Source organism: Muntiacus reevesi, chromosome 8 (assembly GCF_963930625.1).
Source record: "Muntiacus reevesi chromosome 8, mMunRee1.1, whole genome shotgun sequence".
Classification (NCBI taxonomy): domain Eukaryota; kingdom Metazoa; phylum Chordata; class Mammalia; order Artiodactyla; family Cervidae; genus Muntiacus; species Muntiacus reevesi.
In genome coordinates, this window is record NC_089256.1 from 73,296,262 (window position 1) to 73,318,896 (window position 22,635).

At 42.3% G+C, this 22,635-nt stretch overlaps 1 protein-coding gene across 2 annotated transcripts in view; it reads left to right on the top strand.

The window, feature by feature from the left end:
• Positions 1 to 22,635, top strand: part of TNIK (TRAF2 and NCK interacting kinase) — a 391,768-nt gene that overhangs the window by 355,473 nt on the left and 13,660 nt on the right. Inside the window, exons 22-28 of one of the 2 annotated variants that reach the window (XM_065943139.1) lie at positions 4,294 to 4,423; positions 10,671 to 10,835; positions 13,742 to 13,853; positions 14,067 to 14,153; positions 14,660 to 14,830; positions 15,539 to 15,682; positions 19,125 to 19,259. In XM_065943139.1, coding sequence (XP_065799211.1) covers positions 4,294 to 4,423; positions 10,671 to 10,835; positions 13,742 to 13,853; positions 14,067 to 14,153; positions 14,660 to 14,830; positions 15,539 to 15,682; positions 19,125 to 19,259 — 944 coding nt within the window. The remainder of the gene's footprint in view (positions 1 to 4,293; positions 4,424 to 10,670; positions 10,836 to 13,741; positions 13,854 to 14,066; positions 14,154 to 14,659; positions 14,831 to 15,538; positions 15,683 to 19,124; positions 19,260 to 22,635) is intronic. The other variant, XM_065943140.1, reaches the window with a different exon arrangement.

Consider the following 22,635-nt stretch of genomic DNA (forward strand, 5'->3'; position numbering starts at 1 on the left):
TAATGTATATTGAAATTGAATTAAATCAATACCTGCAGGAACACTTTGACAAATCCAATTAGAGGAAATTATTGTTCTAGACATGTGGCCTAATTACAGTAAATTTTCTATAGTTTTCCTTCCAATTAGTTGATGTGTTTTGTTTTTTACAGTCTTTAGAGAAATTCAGACAAATGCTTGTTCCTACCCAGACTCTATATCAGAAAAATAATAGTTAGAACAGAGGATTTTTTCTAACTGTAAGCTGTTACAGTTTTTTGAGCCTTGGTGTTTTTAAACCATTGCTTTTTAAAATTATTATATTATTAATAAAGTATTTTTAGAACAATTTTTGATTTACAGAAAAATTAAGAAAATAGTAGGTTTTCATGTTATTCCTCTACCCTCCCAGACCTCTCCCACACGGTTTTCCATTTTCCCTATCATTAACATTGTAGCAGTTTATATAGAATGAAGCAGAGTACTGGGGATCAGTAGCATCTTAAGAGGAACTTATGAAGAGAAGAGAGGTAAAAGAAAAACCCGGGGAAAGTTGTCTCAAAACCCAGAAGAGAATGGGGCTGAGTGATTATCAGACACAGGCAAGGGACCAAACGCAGTGTCCAAGAGTAATCACTGACATTGAGAGTTTAGAAATGACTTAAAGAGTTTCCTTTAGGTTCTTGATGTTAAGTATAGGAAGATACTAAAACTGAATCTCCAATACTTTGCCACCTGATGCAAAGAGCCAACTCATTGGAAAAGAACCTGATGCTGGGAGGGATTGAAGGCAGGAGGAGAAGGGGACGACAGAGGATGAGATGTTGGATGGCATCACCAACTCAGTGGACGTGAGTCTGAGCAAACCCTGGGAGATAGTGAAGGACAGGGAGGCCTGGTGTGCTGCAGTCCATGGGGTCGCAAAGAGTCAGACACAACTGACTGAACAACAACAGAGGAAGAAATCATCTGAGAAGTGAACCAGAGTGTGCTGAGGAATAAATTGGAGAACTTTGTAAGGAGAACTTTCAGAAAAGAGAAATGTATATGTGGGTGGTAAATAGAGAATCAGGATCAAGGGAGATATTTTAATGAAATGGGAGAGAGGAGAGGCCTTATCAGGTTTACTGATTGGGAGAAAGAGCCAATACAGAGGAAGGGATAGTGAAAACCAAAGAAGGAGGATAGGAGTAACTTCTGGTAAACATTGGTCCTCTGCTCTTCTCTTTACCCTTCTCACTGAGTTAGAAATACTGCATTTCTAAATTAAGCTTTTTGTCTTTTGCCCAACCTCCATTAGATTATAATCTTATGGAAGTTTAGGGTTGTGTCTCATTTTTTAGGTATTTTTTCTAGCATCTGGTACAACGTATATCACATAACAAGCTTTTAATAATTAAATGAATGAATGAATTTCTAAGGGGTTGATAAAGATTGACGTGGCAGAGTTGGGAGCTTGGAGCCATAATAGAAACATACAGGGACAGAATTTAAAGGACAGCTGGGGTTGGGGGTAAGAAGGACAGAAGGAAGTGACCAACAATGACAGACACACAGCAAGAAGTCTTCCATGATTTAAAAATGTTTTGCAGTGCCTGAAACATGAACTACTAAAAAAAATGTAGAGGTGATTTGGAGCACACAGAAATTTATGTGTATTTTCATCATCAAAAGCCATGATCTTATATCAGACTGCATGTTAACAGAAAAATTAATGGTGTGGACCATTAATCCAAGATACACTGAATGAGCAGATATATGCAGAAGATTCACAATACAGCAGACAAATCCTGTACAATAGAACAACCGTTCTAAGAGGAATTACTCACCATTTTAGAAGAAGATTGACTAAGGAAGAAATATAGGCATCCTTTAGTCAGTCTGTAAGGAATAGTACTAGTAGAGCTAATGTAGAATAAAATTCAAAACAGCCCAAACTGATCAACATTAAAATTTATCATTAAATGAAGCATTTCTGGCTCATAAAATTGATCCAGGAAGAAATAGTCACAGAAAAATATTCCATGAAATGTAAAACTGACAGTGGTTAACAGTATACACTGTAAAATTTGCTATTGATTGAAAATTGACAGACAAATCAAATCTTAATAAAATTTTCATCTTTAAATTGTTCTAGAAAAAATTGGACCTGGTAGAAGTAGTGACCACAGAAGCTTTGGAAAGATTATACAGACAAAGAAGCTGATTGATGTGTCATATCTTTGCCGTAACATTTGCTTAGAAAAAAATTGGAACCAGTGATGGCAATTTTATTAAAATTATGATGAAAATGCAAAAATTGGGGATGAGTTTAACTGAGATATGTAGAAAATTAAGTAAAGAATTATCTTACTGGAAAGAGCCCTAGGAAATACTTTTTTCATGAAAATTCATCCATATTGAGATATTTCTGATTAAAATGTTTGGATAGAATCAGAACATCGTCAGAATAAAGAAGATAAGTAGAGCCAAAATATCCCTAATATTTGAACTCAGGTGGGACTCTAATGGTGCAAGAGACCTTGATTGTATGGTGTCAACCTGCTGGCGGCCACCAGGTCAGTCTAGCCTCTTGACAGTGGCGAAGAATGCCTGAGTGACAGAGGAAAGTGCCTCCCTTCCTAGGAAGCTTTGGGTCTTCATAAGTGCTTAATGTACTGACTGACTTGTCTTACATCATCTTGTCCCAAGAAAGAATTTAAAGCTGCTAAGAAAAAATAAAATGCAAGATAAAACAAATTTTCAAATAAATGAGTAAAGAAATCATCGTTATGAGAATTATTCTGACATACCAATCTAGCAGTACACCAGGAATTCATGACATCAATTTCTTTTTCCGTGTCTCTGTAACACTATTAATAGCTCCTTCCTGGGAGTGAAATATTAAAAATACTTCTTTGAAATTTCTTCCCAAACACGTTAATTCTCACCCATACCTAGATGTATTTAATTCAAAATTCAGCCTCAGTATAAAAGAGAGTTAGCTGCACAGTAGGGTAACAACAGGTCCAGCATTGAAAACTGAAGTCCTGCAGGTGCCCACATCACCTGTCTGGTCCTCGGTTTCCCACAGTGCTTTGGTCTGTGCCAGGGTCCACAGCAAACATCACTGTCTGCTAGCGTATGTCAAGATCCGATTCCCTTCTTCCATTGTATCTTAAATAGAAGAGCAAGAAAAAAAAAAACTGGAAATAAATATACCACAGTGTGAGGTGATTATAGAGATTTTTTAAAAGTACTGGATGCTCTTGAGTTAAACAGCCTCGTTAATGGATGCCTGGTACACCAGAATGCTCTTCGTAGATATTTATTCTCTATAAAACAGTGTAAAACCTACTTATCAAATGATTATTTTTATACTCCTATTCTGTGCAAAGTTCTGTGCTGGATACTGGGTATTTAGGGATGAGCAAAAAGTCAAGAATTCTGCCCTCACAAGCATCTGTTCTAATGAGAAGGAAGAGGGAAATTAGAAGAGTCAGAACAATCTGGAATTACAAATCATGATGAGGACTATTAAAGAAAAAGGATGCAGAGCAAGAAGAGGACCTGGTGGGATAAGATGTGGATGGCTGGTGAGAGAAGTCTTCTCTGGGAAAGTATCAGTTAAGACGAAATCAGATGGATGATAGGGAACCAGCCAAGCAGGGTAGAAGAGAGCTTTCCAGGCAGAGGAAACAGCAGGTGCAAAATTCAGGGCATCTGCTGGTCCGAGAGGAGTAGGGAGGACTCGGAGATCTTGCAGAGCCCAGTTGCTTACCCTGGCTAACAGGTGGAGAGGAGGACTATTAAGAGGAGGACAAGGGACACTGTGGACGTGGGACCCCAGTTCAAACATCCTTACAGTATTAAAGTGAAATGTACTTGAGGCCACTGAGCTGTACACTTTAATTTTATATTATGTCTACTTTACTATCACCGTGGACAGGAAACAGATGTTCCCTAAGCATTTGTTTGTTCAGTTGCTAAATCATGTCCGACTCTTTGCGACCCCAGGAACTGCAGCACGCCAGGCTTCCCTGTCCTTCACCATCTCCTGGAGTTTGCTCAAACTCATGTCCATTGAGTCAGTGACGCCATCCAGCCATCTCATCCTCTGTTGTCCCCTTCTCCTCCTGCCTTCAATCTTTCCCAGCATCAAGGTCCTTTCCAGTGAGTTGGCTCTTCACATCAGGTGGCCAAAGTATTAGAGCTTCAGCGTCAGTCCTTCATGTTCAGGGTTGATTTCCTTTAGGATTGACTGGTTTGATCTCCTTGCTGTCCAAGGGACTCTCAAGCATACACTGTCATGAATGCTGTTCCTTCCTCTTTCAGACCCACAGGAGCCCCCGGGAGCGCTGAGCAATACAATGTGGGAATGGTCGGCACGCACGGGCTGGAGACCTCTCACGCGGACACTTTCGGCAGCAGTATTTCAAGAGAAGGAACCTTGATGATAAGAGAAGTAAGTTGGTATAAAAACTCTGTAGAAGTGTGTTTCTTAATTGGTTTTTATATTAGAGCTTTCACAGAGGATGCTTACAGCATGTATTTTAGGGAATGAAGGGTGGGGGAGGGAGTAGGGCCCATGTTTCTAAATGGTTGGGTGATTTTAATTGGCCACCTTCTTTGCCACATCCTTCCGAGCTTTTGCAGTATGACTTAATCACATTAGTCCAGATTCTTCAGTGGAAGCTATGCAAATTGGAATATAGCGTTTGAGCCTAATGATATAAAACTGGAGACCCAGATGTTTCCTAGCACAGGAAAGCAGAAACGAATGGTCTGTTCAGATAGCATCAGTGGCCTTGCTGTGCCTTCTGCTCCCCACTCCAGGTTTTACCCTTGTGCGTTTTATGTAGAAAATGCTCTCTGGTTCCGAAAAGGGTGATATCATCTCATCCAGTTAAATGAACATTAAAGACTGTTAAGCTGTCCTGGTGAAGGAACAAAGAAATAAGCAGATGTACATTTAAAAAAAAAATGTACCTTAGCGTTTTGAGTAATTTTGTTTTTTTAAACTCTAGGAACATCATTTTGGATGGGCGGGGGGCCCACATTTCCTTTCACCTGCCCCTCCAGCATGCAGTTCATGCCCATTGTATCTGTGCTGACCAGAAAGGCCTGGACATGTTAGAATTCATCTTTTCTCATTTTTCACTCCACCATCCCTGTGCGAGTGTAACAGCAGGTCTTTTCTCAGAAGGAAATTAGTGGCTGGTGACGCTGGGCAAAAGTTACTTGACCTCTCCCTGAAGCCGTTTTGTCATCCATAAAATTCCATAAATAATAGTAAATGACTCACAAGATGTTTGGGAGGATTCAATAAGCTAATTGCCTAGAAGCATCCAATAAATGATACCTATTTTATTTCACTCTCTCCATAGCATCAGGCTCTCCTTTTCCTTGCTATCACTTCCCACTCTTCCTTTCTGAAACATAAACATGTGTCATCTGTCATTACCCTTCATTAGCCAGGATTGATTAGAAAACACTAACCGCAGGCTTTGCTCTCCAAAAGAAGCAAAGGGCATCTCATTTTTGTAAGAAAGAAAGGAACTGTAGTTTTAGGATGAATAAGGCCTTTGAAATAATGATGAACAGTAAAGCTATAACTGGAAGACTAGTTCGCAAAGCAGATTTCTAGAATTTCATTTTATGGCCTTGCCAAATATTTCAAGTAGAGTTTTAAAGAGCCCTTTCACGGAAGCCTGGAATGAAAAATGGACTTGGCTGCTGAAGTTGACATTGTGTCGTGCTGGCATATAAATCTCCCTGCGTGGTAAATGGATAATTTCAGTGGAAGTGTAGAGGGCTTCTCTCACTAGACCCCGTCTCCGGGGAAAACATAAGGGGAAATGTTCTGGAATGAGTTACTCTCTGACTCCAAATTAAAGGACTCCAATTTCTAATGTGGTTTCAGATTTGCTGGAACCTTTAGGACAAAGTCAATACCTTGACATGGTTATTTGGAGCCACATTTTGAGCTCAGTCACCATCCAAATGGCTCCGTGATATTTAAAACATTCCAACAGTACGACCGTAGCCAGTCACCTTGAAAATTGCGTTCACCAGTGTCGTATATAAATTTGATCTATTGAGGACCCTATAATTTTTTTTTGTCCTCTCAATTTCTAAATTCTACTCTTTCCAAACATGGGCTTTTAAAATAACAACCTGAGTTGAAATCCATTTAAAATGTGTGTATTAAAAAGATAAATACAAATTAAAGTATGACCGAGAGAATAAGAAAGTAGAAACTCTTAATGGTTCAGTTCTGTAAGATGAACGTCAAGGAGAATCACTCAACTCAGACTTCCCTAGTGGTCTAGTGGTTAAGAATCCACCTGTCCATGCAGGGGACACCGGTTCAATCCTTGGTCTGGGAAGATCCCACATGCCACAGGGCAGCTAGGCCCATGTGCCACAACTACTGAGTCTGTGCTCTAGAGCCCTAGAGCTGAAACTACTGAGCCCAGATGCCCTAGAGCCCACTCTCTGCAACAAGAGAAGCCACTATAAGGAGAAGCCTGCAAAGCTCAACTAGAGAGCAGGCCCTGCTCTCCGTAACTAGAAAAATCCCCACGCAGCACAGAAGACCCAGCAAGGTCAAAAATAAACTTTTTTTTAAAGAGAATCACTCAACTTGTCCTTCTCATAGGACTGGACGAGATGGATCTGTAGGAATGCACTGGCTCCCCTCTCCATGGTCCTGTCAGAGATACAAATCCTGCTTGTAGCACACACCCCTGCTTTGCAGGTCTACCTTTCCCTCGCCTGCCACCCCATACGACCTTTCTTTCCTCGTTTTCTAGAACACCACCACACCATCTATCATCTGCCACTTTGTCCATGGGGGACCAACTGCTGAAAGAGCTATTCTTGTTCCCAGCCCATTCTTCACCCCGAAGACCCCTGGGGTCTGGCTCAGCTTCCCTTCCTCCTGGAAACCTCTCCATGGGCCTCTATCCACAGCACCTTCCTCATTACCCAGCTGGTATCGCTCCAGGGTCTGTCCATGCCCTGAACCAGGACACTGGCTTACCCGTGAAACTGTTTGGGTTATAAGTAATAGAAAAAAAAGAATCCATTTAAAACAACTTAAGAAAACATGGCAGGGGACTTCCCTGCAGGTCCAGTAGCTAAGACTGCTCTCCCAGTGCAGGGGGTCCAGGTTTGATCCCTGGTCAGGGAACTCGATCCCATGGGCCCCAAGTAAGAGTTCGCACACCACAGCTAAAAATCCCGAGTGCTGCAACTAAAACCAGGCACAGCCAAATATATAAAATAAATTTTAAAAAGGAAAATAAAGGCTGAGCAGGTATCAAAGATCGGGGAATAAGGATTCAGAAAGTATTTCCTAGAAGGAATCAAAAGCAGAGAATGAGTTGGGACCCTAAGAAGAGTTAGAATCAGAAGCTGCAAAGGGATTGGGAGCTCGGGCAGCTTCTCACGGGCTCGTCTCCGGCTCCCTTGCCGCCTGTCTCTCTTTATCCTTATCTCTGTTCCGTCCACTTTCTCTCTTGTTCTCTCTCTCCACATACCAGGCTTCCCTTCTGCAATTTTGTGCTCTGACCTCTCCCCACCGTAGCCCCCCTACCAACATTGCAAGGTGTTCACCACATCCCAGTTCAGCTGCCCAACAGAGACTGACCGGTATCTCTCAGACTAACTGGAAATTCCAGTGGGAGTCTGGTTGTAGTTAGCTCAGGGGTCCTGGTCCAATCGATCAGCTGTGGCCACGAGCAGAGCCACCCAGGACAGCAGTGGCCAGAGCACCCAGGCTCTGCTGCAACACAGCCTCGGTTCTGACCTTGATTTCACCACTTACAACCCGTGTCACTCAGGGGAAGTTAATTGAATTCTTTACACGGAAGTTTTTCCATCTGTAAAACGGTGATAATGGAAACTCGCTCTTGGTGGTACTGTGAGGATATGAACCTAAAGTGTTTATTTAGCACAGTACCCGGCATATAGGGATACTCAGAACATTCCAGGCGCTAGTGAACGCATGAAGAATGAGTTGGGACTCTTTTCATGAAATCCTAGAGGACAGAGCTGCTGGTCATTTATCTTCATGTTCCCAGCAGAATGCGTGTCACACAGAAGGTGTTTAATTCTAAGAGAGTGCTGGTTGAACGCACAAAAGGGTGATGACTCAGAAGTGGGAAGACTCAGGGGTCACCGCCGAATTCCTTCAGGCTTCTCAGTGGCTGCACCATTTCTCTTGTGAGACTCTTCCAGTCTTTCTTTTATAACCAGTATGTCTGCATTCAGTTTTGGCTTGAGGCGGAACGCTGCTGATCCAAGAGAAACCACAAAACTCTAAAGAGACAGTGCGTGATTTATGCTACTCGAAAGTTGTGGGGGAAACGGTGAAAAGCTTTTCAGCATTACAACAGGACGGAGGAACTGCCCGGGACACATAAAATAGGAGACGATAAAGTAAATTAGGACTGAACCCCTTAAATGTCATTTAACAGATGAGATGTTCAGATGAGCACTATGGCAAAATAAGTCCAGAAAACGCCCCTCTCCTGAACAGTCAGGGGCCAGGAGCACTGTGCCAGGAGACACGGAGGACACTAAGGCTTTCCAGTTATTTCTCAAGCTTCCTGTAATGTCAATTACATGCACCCCTTCAGGAACTTGGGAGTCTTTCGTCTTCCCCCCAAAGGGCCTCCTTTGACTTCAGCCAGAGGCAGGTGCAGAGCTTTAATTGCAAGACCGGGACAGCTCCAGAAGGAAGGAGCACCACCTCTTGACCACGCCAGGTCCAGACGAGGCAGGAAGTGTACCTGCCATGAAATGCTCCACACTTAGTGGATACTCAGAAATATCGGTCAAATGAATGAAAAAAAGAAAAGTCAAAGAAGGGAGTCATTACTCAAATTAGGTCTCCTGTGAGAAACCTCAGTGAGCCAGCCACATAAATGTTAAGATAGAAAGTATAGTCCTGGACAGGACTACAGTGTGGGAACTGTCTTTCTGGGAGCAGAATTTTCTTTAACTCTGTGTTTCTCTTCTAAAATTTTTGGGAGGAGGCTCTGCCCTCCAGGGCAATGATTTCCAACCTGTTAAGTTATGCAGCCCTGTCAGTAAGAAATCCAGGGAATGCCACATAACACAGTGTATTTATTTATTTACAAATCATGCATTTATCCTTTGGCACTAACATAGGATATATATATTACAAAGTACCTTTAAAGGACATTGAAAAGGGGAAACTACAGGCCACCCTTCCCTTCATGACTGCTTTTATGCTGAGTCAGCACAGTCTTTCCCAGCTGTCCTGGGAAGGGGAAGAGAGGAGACGGATAGGCTGGCGGCGGGGAGCAGGGATTGGTACAAGGACCTAACTGGAAATGAGAGGGATCTCCTGGATCTTAGTGGGGAAGGTTGGGCCCCTGCGGGAGGACTGACCCAGCTGATAACTTAGTGGCCCAGAGTCACTCCCTTGTTCCCAGACCTTTGAGGAAGACTTTTCTTGGAGCACAGATTCCTCAAGGGCCCGACTGGTGCGGGCAGAAGGACCCCAGCCTGCCCAGTCCAGAGCTGGCAGGGGCGTCCAGCCAAAGCAGACACATGGCCAGGCTCTGCTGCCTTCATCATCTTGGCCTGTATGATCTTGGACTGCTTATTTAACATCTCTGAACTTCAGCTAATAAATGAGATAATACTTGAGGTGGGGGGAGGGGTGGGAATGGATGCTATAAACAGTACTTCAGATGCATTGCTGGTCATGATGACTTCATTTTTTTAAAAAGTTGTATTGGAGTATAGTTGACTTACTATGTTATGTTAGTTTCAGGTGTATAGCATAATGAATCAGTTATACATTTACATATATCCACTCTTTTTTTCTTTAGGTTCTTTTCCCATTAAGGCCATTACAGAGTATTGAGTAGAGTTCCCTGCACTATACAGTAGGTCCTTATTAGTTATGTATTCTGTATAAAGTCATGTGTACATGGCGTTCTCAATCTCTCGATTTATCCCTCCCCCATCTTTTCCCCTGGTAACCATAAGTTTATTTTCTATGTGAGTTGATTTCTCTCTCTCTTTTTTTTTCACCAGTTCCTGGCCACAAGGCACCATAGTTGCTTACTGAGAGAGTCAACATTAGTGATAGTGGATGTAAAGCCATATTTTCAAATTATCTTTATAGATTACTTCCGTGTTTTCTTTGTAACTCCCATCAGCTATGATTAGTTAATCATTGGTTTGACCTCAGGACTGACCAAGCAGACTATGAGTTGGGAATCATCTCTGCATTTTCGTGGAGTACCCTAGGCATGGATTGTTAGTGTTATCTCAGACGAATGCTTCTCTTCAGAGATGTTTTAGGTCACGTTATTGTTTTTCATTTATGTCATTGTAACCTTGTGATGTGATCTGGTGTGCACACGGAGACACACTGCAGAAGAGGAGCGCCATGTGTGGTCCCCACCAAGCCCTGCTCCACAGTCCACCCGTGGCAGTACTGTCTTCCCACGGGGCACCCCCACATCATCTGTGCCCCCTGACTGCCCCTCGTGCAGGAGTGTAATGCCCTCGGGTCAATCCATGTACTAAATAGTAGCAACCTTAACCTTTCTCTTAGATGAAACTGAGATCTGGGTGTCTTCCCACACCCCCGTGGGACGGTTTGCAGGCCACTGTGCCTGGGCTGCGAGGGGTGATGTCACTCTTTGTGTTGTGCGCCCCCCCAGCCGTCCGGAGAGAAGAAGCGACCGGGCCACAGTGACAGCAATGGCTTTGCCGGCCACATCAACCTCCCGGACCTGGTGCAGCAGAGCCATTCCCCTGCGGGGACCCCCACCGAGGGCCTGGGGCGCGTCTCCACCCACCCCCAGGAAATGGACGCCGGGACTGAAGTAGGTGCTGGGTAGGAGCCACAACAGCTGTGTTCTCATTTGGAGAGCCTGAGACCCTGGTTTCCTCAAGAAGGAGGTTTTGACAAGCTCCCAGAAACCTATTTGGCTGGGTTCTGCAGGCTTCCCAGGTGGCGCAATGACAGAGAATCCACCTGCCAATGCAGGAGACCCAGGTTCGATTCCTGGGTCAGGAAGATCCCTTGGAGAAGGGAATGGCTCCCCATTCCAGTATTCTTGCCTGGAGAATCTCCACAGACAGAGGAGCTTGGCAGGCTACAGACCACGGGGTCACAAACATTTGGACATGACTGAGCAACTGAGCACACATAACTACTTATGCATATACTCAGATGGAGGCAGTGTTAGAAGCAGAGCAGTGAAAAGTTTACAGGTAGCAGCTGAACAAATACCTATTTTTACAGATGAGAATACTGAGGCTCAGAGAGGTTAAGTATCTTGCCCAAGGCACATAGCTGGTTTGTGACAGACCTGGGACCAGAACTGGGACCTCCTGTCTCTCCGCTAGTAAAGAATCCGCCTGCAGTGCAGGAGACCCCGGTTTGATTCCTGGGTCAGGAAGGTCCCCTGGAGAAGGGATAGGCTATCATCTCCAATATTCTTGAGCTTCCCTGGTGGCTCAGCTGGTAAAGAATCTACTGCAATGCAGGAGACCTGGGTTCGATCCTTAGGTTGGGACGATCCCCTGGAGGAGGGCATGGCAACCCACTCCAATATTCTTGCCTGGAGAAACCCCATGGACAGAGGAACCTGGTGGGCTGCAGTCCATAGGGTCGCAAAGAGTCAGACATGACTGAGCGACTCAGCACGTCTCTCAGGCTAGGGATGAAAACTTCAACCTGTAGAGATTCCAAGGCCAATAACTGAGATTCCTATTTACATTAACTTAGTCAAACTGAATTTGACTTAGATGAAACAGGTTGAAATGATTTGTTTTTGAAAAGTAGATACATTCCCAAAGCGTTCATCTTCCTAAACTCCAAATCACACAAGAAAGGGAGAAATGGGATATTATCTATCCTCCACAGAAAGGAGTCTGAGAAAAAAGCCAAAAGCAGTCTGTTGGGCAGTGCTTATGCATGTCCTTGACTGAGCAGGTTGGATGAGGTCATGGTGCTTGGTCATGTTTCATGAATGAAAAGTCCTGTGAATCACCATAGACCCTACATGTATTTATAAAGCATATGCACTGCTGTTTTTGACGTTGTCCACATGCTGTGTTTTTATAATGCACCATTTGGATTCGAAAGTTATAGAGCAGATGAACTTTATTTGTTGCAGGGAAAAGAACACAGAGCATTCTACTAATATTACAGCTTCGTGCACCGTGGACAGGTTTTTCCTATCTGAACACCTCTTTGGGTACCAAGGAGGATTCTGTGTGGTTGGACTCTGCTTAAAATTCTGCTGCTTCCCCAGCTCTAAGTGGGAGTGTTGGTACTTGCCACACCTCCTTCACAGACTTCTAAAGATTGAAGGAGAGGATGTCTGTGAAAGTGCTCTGTTTGGCAGGGGGAATCCTATCTTGTGAAGGATGAAATGGTTTTGATTCATAACATGAAGGGGAAATCTTGAATTACATTGGGTTTTTGTGGTTTTCTCTTTATGTGTTTAGGGGTCTTGGGATACAGGTTTTATTTTTACATGAAACCTTTTTTAAAAATGAAAACTTAAAGACATTTGTCCCCCAAAAAGATGCTTCTTATGTTCATGGTTGAGGTTCATATTTATATTAATTTAGATGAAATAAGATTGAAGTGATTTGCTTATGAAAAATAAAAATAAATACATTCTCAAAGTATTCATCTTCCTAGACTCCAAATCACACAAGAAAGGGAAATCTGTTGGTGATATTAAAAGGATTTGACAATAATAGACAAAATGAGGAGATGGTATTGCAACTCCTTTAGCAAAAGTCAAATGTGGAATATCATGACTTGAAGCCTTGAAAGTTTAGTGTCTCCTAGTCTGTTTCTGATTTCATAGTCGAACAGTGCTGTCCAGGCCCTTTGGGTTATTTTTTAAGTAAGCTGTCGAGGTGCCTGCAAACCTAATATCTTCATGAGATCCCTAGATAGAGCATATAAATATGCGTTGTTTTAAGCAAACCATCATGGGAAGGAAAAGAGTCTTTATTCCCTGGAAGAAATTGTCTCTGTATTGCAGATTTTAAGGCTTCTTGAGTCAACACCAGCCCACTTGCATCACCAGGCCAGCATGAAAGGCCTCAAATGGGCCAGGAGGGAGTCGAGTGACTTGAGTGTCCAGGATGAAGTGCTGCTGTGTTCACATGCTTACTTAACTCATTGCCAGTTTGTCTACTTTTCTTAAGACTACTTAGTGGGAGGTTGCTTTTACTTGGAGAGAGTGATACTCTCTCTGTCATCACAGCTATCTTACTAGATACTAAGGTGCCACATGTGGTACATAGTGTCATTTGTTCACTGCAGTTCTTGCAGTCTGATAATTCACAAACTCCTACCAAGATCCAGTGGTTAGTGAGGAACCAATACCAGGAGACGCTAGAGAGAGAACCATACCCTTTGACTTGGTGGCTAGGGTGTATACAGTTGGGTAGTTTGAAGAGTCTCTAGTAAGCTTCCCTTGTGGCTCAGCTAGTAAAGAATCTGCCTGCAATGCAGGAGACCTGGGTTCAGTCCCTGGGTTGGGAAGATCCCCTGGAAAAGGTGAAGGTTACCCACTCCAGTATTCTGGCCTGGAGAATTTCGTGGACTATACAGTCGATGGGGTCGCAAAGAGTTGGACACAACTGAGCGACTTTCACTTTCACTTAGTAATTTTAAAGCCCAAGCAGAATATTGTTAGCGTTGTTGGTTGCTGTGGTATTTACCTCTCTGCTCTTCTTAATCTTCTTGCTTATTGACTAGTATGGCCTGGGGAGCAGCACCAAAGCCTCCTTCACCCCCTTTGTGGACCCCAGGGTATACCAGACGTCTCCCACTGATGAAGATGAAGAGGACGAGGAATCATCAGCTGCGGGTAAGTTAGAAGTCCCCAATGTTTTAGAAACAGCTTGCTTTTCCATTCTGATATGGCCTGATTAAAAAAGTTAATTCTTCATTCAGTTAAGCCATTAACTGCTTAGGCCCTATCTTAAAAGGAAGACTTTTTATTTTTTTATAGGATTCCTCATAGTTCTGGTTTGGTTTTTTTTGTTTTTTCTTTTCACCTTTTCTGTTTTGATTCTGGTAGGAACCCAGAGGTATCCAGGGGCCCTGGGAAAAGCTGTTCCTCCGAGATCTCCAAACTCACCACCTATTTCTCAAAAGCAGTTTCTGGGTACAATGCTGTGCACGCAGTAGAAACTTAATAAATGCGTGTTGAGTTGTGTTGAGTTGTAGGTGTGTGCTTCGCACTGCAAAAGTCTGGCTGATCTAGAGGAGAGTCTTGCTTTCTAGAATTCTGCAACTCACTAATCATCAGACTCACCTTAGGCCAGTTTGTCGATGGATAACGTGGCATTTCAAAAAGTAAATCTTCCCTGCATATATAACAAGAGATGGGGATGGTATATTTAATTTTATGAGATGACTATTAATTCCCTCAACTGCTCAAGTAGTGTCTATAAACCTATTTTGCTAATAGATAAAATCTGCTTTTATGAATGACTTGTACTTGATTCTACTAAAGAAAGTGTAAAATATTTATAGCTTCAGCATTTCTTTGCCTTTACTATAAAATACACTAAACAAGGAAAAACCCTAGTGTTTTGAAGCCCCTTCTCCATGTCTCCATTGGTTTATATTTCAAGATGCCACTGATTTCTTTGATTCTTTTTCTCAAAGCTCTGTTTACTAGCGAACTTCTTAGGCAAGAACAGGCCAAACTAAATGAAGCAAGAAAGATTTCAGTGGTGAACGTAAACCCAACCAACATTCGGCCTCATAGCGACACACCGGAGATCAGAAAATATAAGAAGCGATTCAATTCAGAAATACTTTGTGCAGCTCTGTGGGGTAAGTAGGTGCTTGTAACATTCATTAATGGATTGAAGAGAAATCTTACCATCAGAAGAGTGTTGATTCAATCATGGGTGTTAGAGACCTGACTTGGGACTATCTGGGCCTCAAGAAAGATCAAGAGCAATTTTATATTTAGGAAGAACTGATATACTCAGGATAACAGAAGGAGATCCAAAATGATCTCGTCGCACAACAGGGATGGGCTCAAACCAACAACAGACCTAGCTCCCACTTAATACTCACCTACCATATGCCTGGCACAGTGTGAGCATATGTGAAAGGTGAGAGAACTAGGAATCACTGCATGAATATGAGTGGGGTGAACCTTAGTGAGGTCTCAAGGTGGGAGTCACCGAGAGAGCCAAGGAAAGGGTGGGTGTCACAGGAAAGGAAAACAGGCAGACTGTGCTGGCATCACAGCCATGCCTCAGGCTCCTGTCAAGAACACTATTCTAGGCGGTAGCGCAGCTTCATGTAATGAATGCTGCTACCACTTTATAAAAGAACACTAATTTCATTACTAGAGCAACAATGATTTAATTACTATCTCAGAGCTGCTACTTCTACAGTCCCTACTGTGGTATCCCTACTTGCTCACTAGTTTATATTTACAAGGTACAGCTCTTAGGCTTTGCAGGGACCCCAGACACAGAAGAGTGAAGCCTGTGAGAGTCAGTCTGGGGACCCTTCTTAAATTTGCAGGTGTAAACCTCCTGGTGGGAACCGAAAATGGCCTGATGCTTTTGGACCGAAGTGGGCAAGGCAAAGTTTATAATCTGATCAACCGGAGGCGATTTCAGCAGATGGATGTGCTCGAGGGACTGAATGTCCTTGTGACAATATCAGGTATGTTGTGAGATGACCAGATCTGCATGGGTGGGAAAGGCGATCGCCTCGCTTCTGAAGGAATAGTAAGCTCTGCTCGTCCCACCAGCAAGTGGCATAGTGAATTGACAGTGCAGTGAGTGACATCACCCACATTTTGTAACTCTGGAGATTCTGACCTTCCACGAGAAGTCTCTCACCTCTGAATCTGAATCAGACAGAGACGTGACAGCTGTGTGCTTATGGGGCTTTATCCCTACTGGGACTCAGCAAGGATCTTTTTAAGGTGTCTGCAACTCCAATCACCACTGTCTGTTCTCAGAGGAGAATATAAAAATGTAGGCTTCTGGGAGTGAGAAATTTTGTAAGCAGAAATTTCTCTGGTCTCTTTTCTTGTAAGAACTGCTTTAGCTTATAGTTCACAGATGCTTTAGCAAGTGCTGCTGGCCCATAGGTGATTGCATCTGTGAGGAGATTTGACTGTAGGAAGCATTATTGCTACACTCTGCAGCTTTCTGGTTCCCAAAAAGAGCCTTAAAAAAAGATGGAGACAGGGACTTCCTGGTGCTCCACTTGGTTAAGAATGCATCTTGCATTAATGGAGAACACTCTGTAAAAATACTGAATCTCTATGCGGTGCACCTAAAGCCAATATAATATTGTAAATCAACTATATTTCAATAAAAATAATATAATTAATCAATGTGGAGAAACAAATAGAAAAAAGAATTCATCTTGCAATGCAGGAAATTTAGGTTTCAATCCCTGGTCAGGGAACTAAGATCCCATATGCTATGGAGCAGCTAAGCCCATGTGCTACAAGTACTGAACCCATATGCTATAAGTACTAAGGCAATGTGCTGCAAGTACTGAGCCCATGTGCTACAACTAGAGAGTCCGTGCCCCACAACCAAATATCCCACATGATGCAACTAAGACCCGATGTAGCAAGTAAATAAATAAAAAATATGGAGATGATAGTGAAGGCCTTACTACTGACAGGTTAAAAATGTAACCTGAAAGACTCTATGTCTGTTGAAAGTTTTTCCTTGCAGATGGTGTTTGAAGGAGTTTGATAAGTAATGCCCCTCTTGCCCCCTCCCATCCCCTCCAGTATGAAGCCAACTGTACCCCTGCACATTAGAACCCCCTGAGGAGATGTGAAAAATCTAGGATGTGCCCCACACTAGTGGGTCAGAGTCTGGGATGTGGCCCGGGTCACAGAGGCTTTGGTAGCTCCTGACGTGTCTCCACTGTGAGCCAAGCTTGAGAACCAGCCTCTGTTTCTCAAAGAGACACATTGGGTTCCCCCTGGGTTGAGTCTTAAATAGGGTTTAGCTCTTACACTATGCTTCTGTTTTGAGAAGATACCTTCACGAGATGCCACGGTTCTGTCTGTCTTTTACCTTTCCACTGAATGCTCAGAGTTTCATCTCTTTTTATCCTCCCCAAACAAAGGTTAACCAAGTAAATTCTTGTTATGTTATCATTTAATTCACTATAGTCCTTTATTTGGGCTTTGCTAGTGGCTCAGATGGTAAAGAATCTACCTGCAATTCAGGAGACCCAGGTTCAGTTCCTGGGTTGGGAAGATCCCCTGAAGAAGGGAATGGCAACCCACTCCAGTATCCTGGCCTCGAAAATCCCATAGACAGAGGAACCTGGCGGGCTACAGTCCATGGGATTTTAAAGAGTAGGACATGACTGATGGACTAACACAGTCCTTTATTCTGGGTAATGAGTTCTTGATTGCTACACTCCCAAATCAAATTTACAGTCATACATCTGCCAGACACCTACCAAAAGGGGAAATGATATCAGAAAATTCATGTTCAAACTTCATAATGTGATGCATCATTTTTAAAAGTGTAACTATTCCCTGCTATCATGAAGCACATGGGTAGGGAAAAAAGAAAATGAAAATAGGAGTCAAAGATTCTTGAAGTGCCCTCTCATCTGTGTTGGCACAGAGAAGAGAAAGCACCAACTTCCTGCCCATCCTGGCTATTGTGATCAATGCATACTCAAGGCTTTCGACTGCAAAGAGGAATAATAACTGCACAGCAGTTCCCTTAATTTCAGTAATAAAGATATTCTTCTGTCAAATCCAGTGTGCAGTGTTTTAATGAATTCTCTTCCTCTGTTATATATCACATCTGCAAAACGTATTTTTTAACAAGACATCAAAAGAAAAGTAAGTACCCAAGAAGTGGGTAAATTTCTGATCACTTAGAAAAAGCCACCCCAAAGGACAGTTTCTTCTCTGGTATTTAGATACTCTCAGATAGTTGATTAAATTTAGCTCCTATATATGCCTCAATGTTTTTAAGGTGTTTTCTTGTCATCCTAAGAATTCTGTACTTCAGGATCACTTTGCCAGCATTTCCCAAAGGGAACTTGTACATTTTTGCACAAGTACACATGTTTTTCTCCATTCTTATTTCTGTTTGGTACTTCTTTCAGGGATCTCAGCCCCATAAACTCTTCCAGGGTTTTTTTCTGAGCCCAGATTGCCTTCACTGAACTTGTTTCTCATATCCTTATGCAATGCCTTTTTCTGTTTAGCAAAATGAAACTACAACCAGCTGTCATCTTTAAAGTAAGAGAGGAGGCGAGTAAGAGGCTCTGCATTAACATATGCTGTGTTGGGTAGAAGATGAGGAAAAGGCAGTCACACCTGAGTATGCTAAAATGTCCGTCAACACTCCTTCGTGTAATTAGACCTGGAATGTTTTGGAATGCTGATCAACTGTTCTGTTACAGAATTAGATCTTACTGAGCAGACATTGCCCTTTGCATTGGGAAGAGTGAATAAGAGTAGCTTGCTCAAATAAGAGACCACCAGGGACCCCCTGATGGTCCAGCGCCTAAGACTTCGTGCTCCCAATGCAGGGGGCCCAGGTTCAATCCCTGGCAGGGTAACTAGATCCCACATGCCACACCAAAGACCTGGCAGAGCCAAATTAATTTAAATTAGTTTAATAAATAAATATTTTAAAAATGAAGTTCATGTGAAAGAAAAAAAAACTAAAAAGTGGTGGTGTTCTTCAGTCACTAAGTCATGTGACCCCATGGACCACAGCACACCAGTCTCTGTCCTCCAGTGTCTCCTGGTGTTTGCTCAGATTCATGTCCATTGAGTCACTGACGCCGTCTACCCATCTCATCCTCTGCTGCCCCCTTCTCCCTTTGCCTTCAGGCTTTCCCAGCATCAGGGTCTTTTCCGATGAGTTAGCACTTAGCATCAGGTGGCCAAATTATACAATGATTATTTGCTCAAAACACTTAAACCTGTTTTAATCATAAGTTCTGGCAGATGCAATACTTTGATGATGCTGGAGACACTGGTTATTAGCATTCACACATGCATACAATTGTAAATAAAAATAAAATGGAGGTGGGGAAGGATTAAGAGAAAAAGCTGTCTCCAGACCTTGAAATTAAAGCTCTGTTATTTTAACAGGAAAGAAGAATAAGTTACGAGTTTACTATCTTTCATGGTTAAGAAACAGAATACTACACAATGACCCAGAAGTAGAAAAGAAACAAGGCTGGATCACTGTGGGAGACTTGGAAGGCTGTATACATTACAAAGTTGGTAAGTCTCAAGATGTGGAATTGTTTGCTCAATCCAAATTATTCAGCTAAGTTTCATTCAGTTTTTTTCTATCAGGTACTGGTGATGCATCTGTGACCAGTTTAAGACCCTGCTGGAACCTTAAATATACTTGCATTATTTCCCCAAAGGTCAGATTGATGAAGTTCAAAGAGTGCATTCAGAATAAAGTCCTAGGCTTCAGTTTGACTCCCTCCCAAAGACCCATTAAAATGACAATAAAGGAATAAAAATGCTGTCAACCCACCAGGACAAAGGGCCCAGGAGAAGACAAACCAGATAACAAGAGATGTCAACAAATTGAACAAGAGTAGTTAGATGACTTGGAATAGACCTAAGTGATCAGGAAATGCTGAATTCTAAGCCTGCTCTGAGGAAAGTCATCAAAATCACCCCAGTCACTCAAGAGAAGCCAGAAAGGCCTAGGACCTGAGGCCCCAGGTGTATTTGAGGTGGAGGTGAAAGCTTATGAACAGCAAATCCTACAGAACTCAGTCAGGCAGCCACCCTCCCTGACTGCAGCAGAAGATGAAAGCTGGGCACAACCAGTCCCCTGATGCGGAATAGTGAATTATGAGGTCACACTAATACACACACACACCTTCTTATCCTGCTTGGCTCCCCAAATGTTGCCAGTCATGCTTGTATCCCCAAGCAAGAGATTGAATGATTGTCTTTGGGTTAGCTAAATGGCCAGAAAGAAAAGATGTTCAGGTACTAATATTTGACATATTGTGAAAAGAGCATGCTATCTAACCACCTTAAAAGTGAAGCCCATCAGTTGATAAGCCCACAATAGCATACAGTGGGGAAATCCGTTAACAGGAAGGAAACTTAGAAAGAAGGGACTTTAGAGGAAACAAGGATAATGAAGAGTGGAACCAAAAAAAAATTTTTTAAGACACTATAATAACTTCAAGGAGATTAGAAATACCATTTCCATAAAAGAATAGGGTTTTTTAAAAAAGAAGATGAAAGAAGGTTGGAGAATGTCATTCAGAGAACAAGGAAAACACCTTGGAAATTAAAATATATAGGCAGGAATAAAAAGTATAATAAAAAGGGTTGGAAGATAAAGATGAGAAATGTCCTAGAAAGTGGGATGAAAAGAAAAAGGAGAGGATGGGTAAGAGAACAAAAAGATTCAATCCAAGTGGTTCAAAATCTAAGTTGCATGAGTTTTAGGAAAAAAAGAAATTAAGAAATGGAAGGGGAAGAAGGCATCAAAGTAGAAATACAAGAAAAGTTTCTAGAAATAAGACCTCAAAAATCTCCAAATAAAAAGATTCACTGAGTACCCAGTATGTGAAAATGAATGAAATACTGAAAAATGAATGAAAAAACACCTACGAGAAGACACAGCAACGTGAGATTTCAGTACCCAGGAAGTGAGAAGGCTCTTAAAGCTTTCAAATTACAAGTAAATAATTCCCTGGTGGTCCAGTGCTTGGGGCTCCATGCTCTCACTGCCAAAGGTCTGGTTTTGACCTCTGGTCAGGGAACTAAGATCCCACAAGCTGCACCATGCAACCATAAATAAATAATAAGTAAATAAACAGTTTACATATAATAGACCCAGAATTAGATGGTCTGGGACTTATAGCAATGCTGGAAGATTAGAAGACAGTGGGGCAAGGCCTTCAAAGTTCTAAAGGAAACATTTTTTTTCACTTAGTAATTTATAGCCCATCTGTATTAGCCAGAGTTCTCCGGAGAAATAAAATCAGTTTGTGTGTGTGTGTGTGTGTGTGTGTGTGCACGCACGCATGTGTGGAGAGAGAGAGAGAAATTAGTCCAAGCAGAGTGGGACAATGGAGGGTTCAGGAAGAGGTACTTCCAAGAAAAAAAAAATATTACTAATAGATTACCTGCCATATTTGACTGTATTAAAGGCATTTATAACACTAACAGAAAGTTTCCATGTGCTTAGAGATAGATGCATAAGAAATAAGAAGTGGGAAAAATTCGGGAAAACAAGAAAGGAGTTATAATAAGGGTATACCACATGTCTCATCTATGAACAGTCATGATTTTAACACAAGATATTGACTTAATCAAATATTGTAACTATAAGTGTGTTGGGGGCATGAGGGAAGGAGAAATGGGTACATTTGAGAGAGAGAGAACTAGAGAGAGGAGGCGGTGATAAGAGACAAGATCCTTTCCAGGCTCCAGAGTCAGTAGCTAATATCAGATAATATCCACAACTGAAAAAAATTAAATGGCATTATTAGCATGTCATTGAGAAATATGGAAGCGAATTGCGGAAGAAGTAGTTGAAAGTATATTAAAGACAGAATATGGAGAGGTGTGCTATAGAAAAAGAATTCAGAGAGCAAGAATTTGGTCAGTTACCCTGGGCTAAGTTCTTTAGGATACAGAATACTCTGAGTGTTCAAACTTTTTATAAAAGATTAAACAACTGCTGGGACTTCCCTGGTGGTCCAGCAGTTAAGAATTCACCTTCCACAGCAATGGAGAAACAGACATAGAGAACAGATTTATGGACACGGTGGGCGGGGGAAGAAGGAGAGGGTGACATGTATGAAGAGAGTAACATGAAAACTTACATTACCATGTGTAAAATAGATGGGTAGCCAATGGGACTTTGGTGTATGATTCAAGGAACTAAAACAGGGGTTCTGTATCAACCTAGAGGGGTGGGATGGGGAGGGAGATGGGAGGGAGGCTCAAGAGGGAGGGGATATACATATACCTATGGCTGATTCATGTTGATATTTGCAGAAAACAGCAGAATTCTGTAAGCAGTTATCCTTCCATTAAAAATAAATATTTAAAAAAGAATCCGCCTTCCAATGCAAGGGGCGCAGGTCCCATCCCTGGTTGGGAAACTGAGATCCCACATACCACGCCGTGTGGCCAGTAAATAATTAAAACAACTCTCTGTGTATTGTCTTAGTCTGTTCAAGATGCTGTAACAGAATATGACAGGCTCGGTGGTTTATGAACAACAGGAGTTTATTTCTCAAAGCTCTAGAGGCTGAAAAGCTCAAGATCAAAGTGCTGTCAGATTCAGTGTCTGATGAGAGCCTGCTTTCTGGATCATAGAAAGTTGTCTTTTTGTTACAACCTCACATAGTCGGAAGGGAGAGGTATCTCTCTGGGGTCTCTTGTTAAGGGCACTAGTCCCTTTTAAATTTCCAATAACTGGAATCCAAGTTTGAATAATATGCAAACGGCAGACATTATATCTCTACGCATTTATTGATTCTTCTGCCATCTTGCCATACCAGCTCTCAGCTGCTTACATGTGAGTGAACATAAAAGCCAAGCAAGGAAACATGAAGGATTTTTATACAGATTCTTCTTACTATAAGTAATTCACATCCAGACTTGG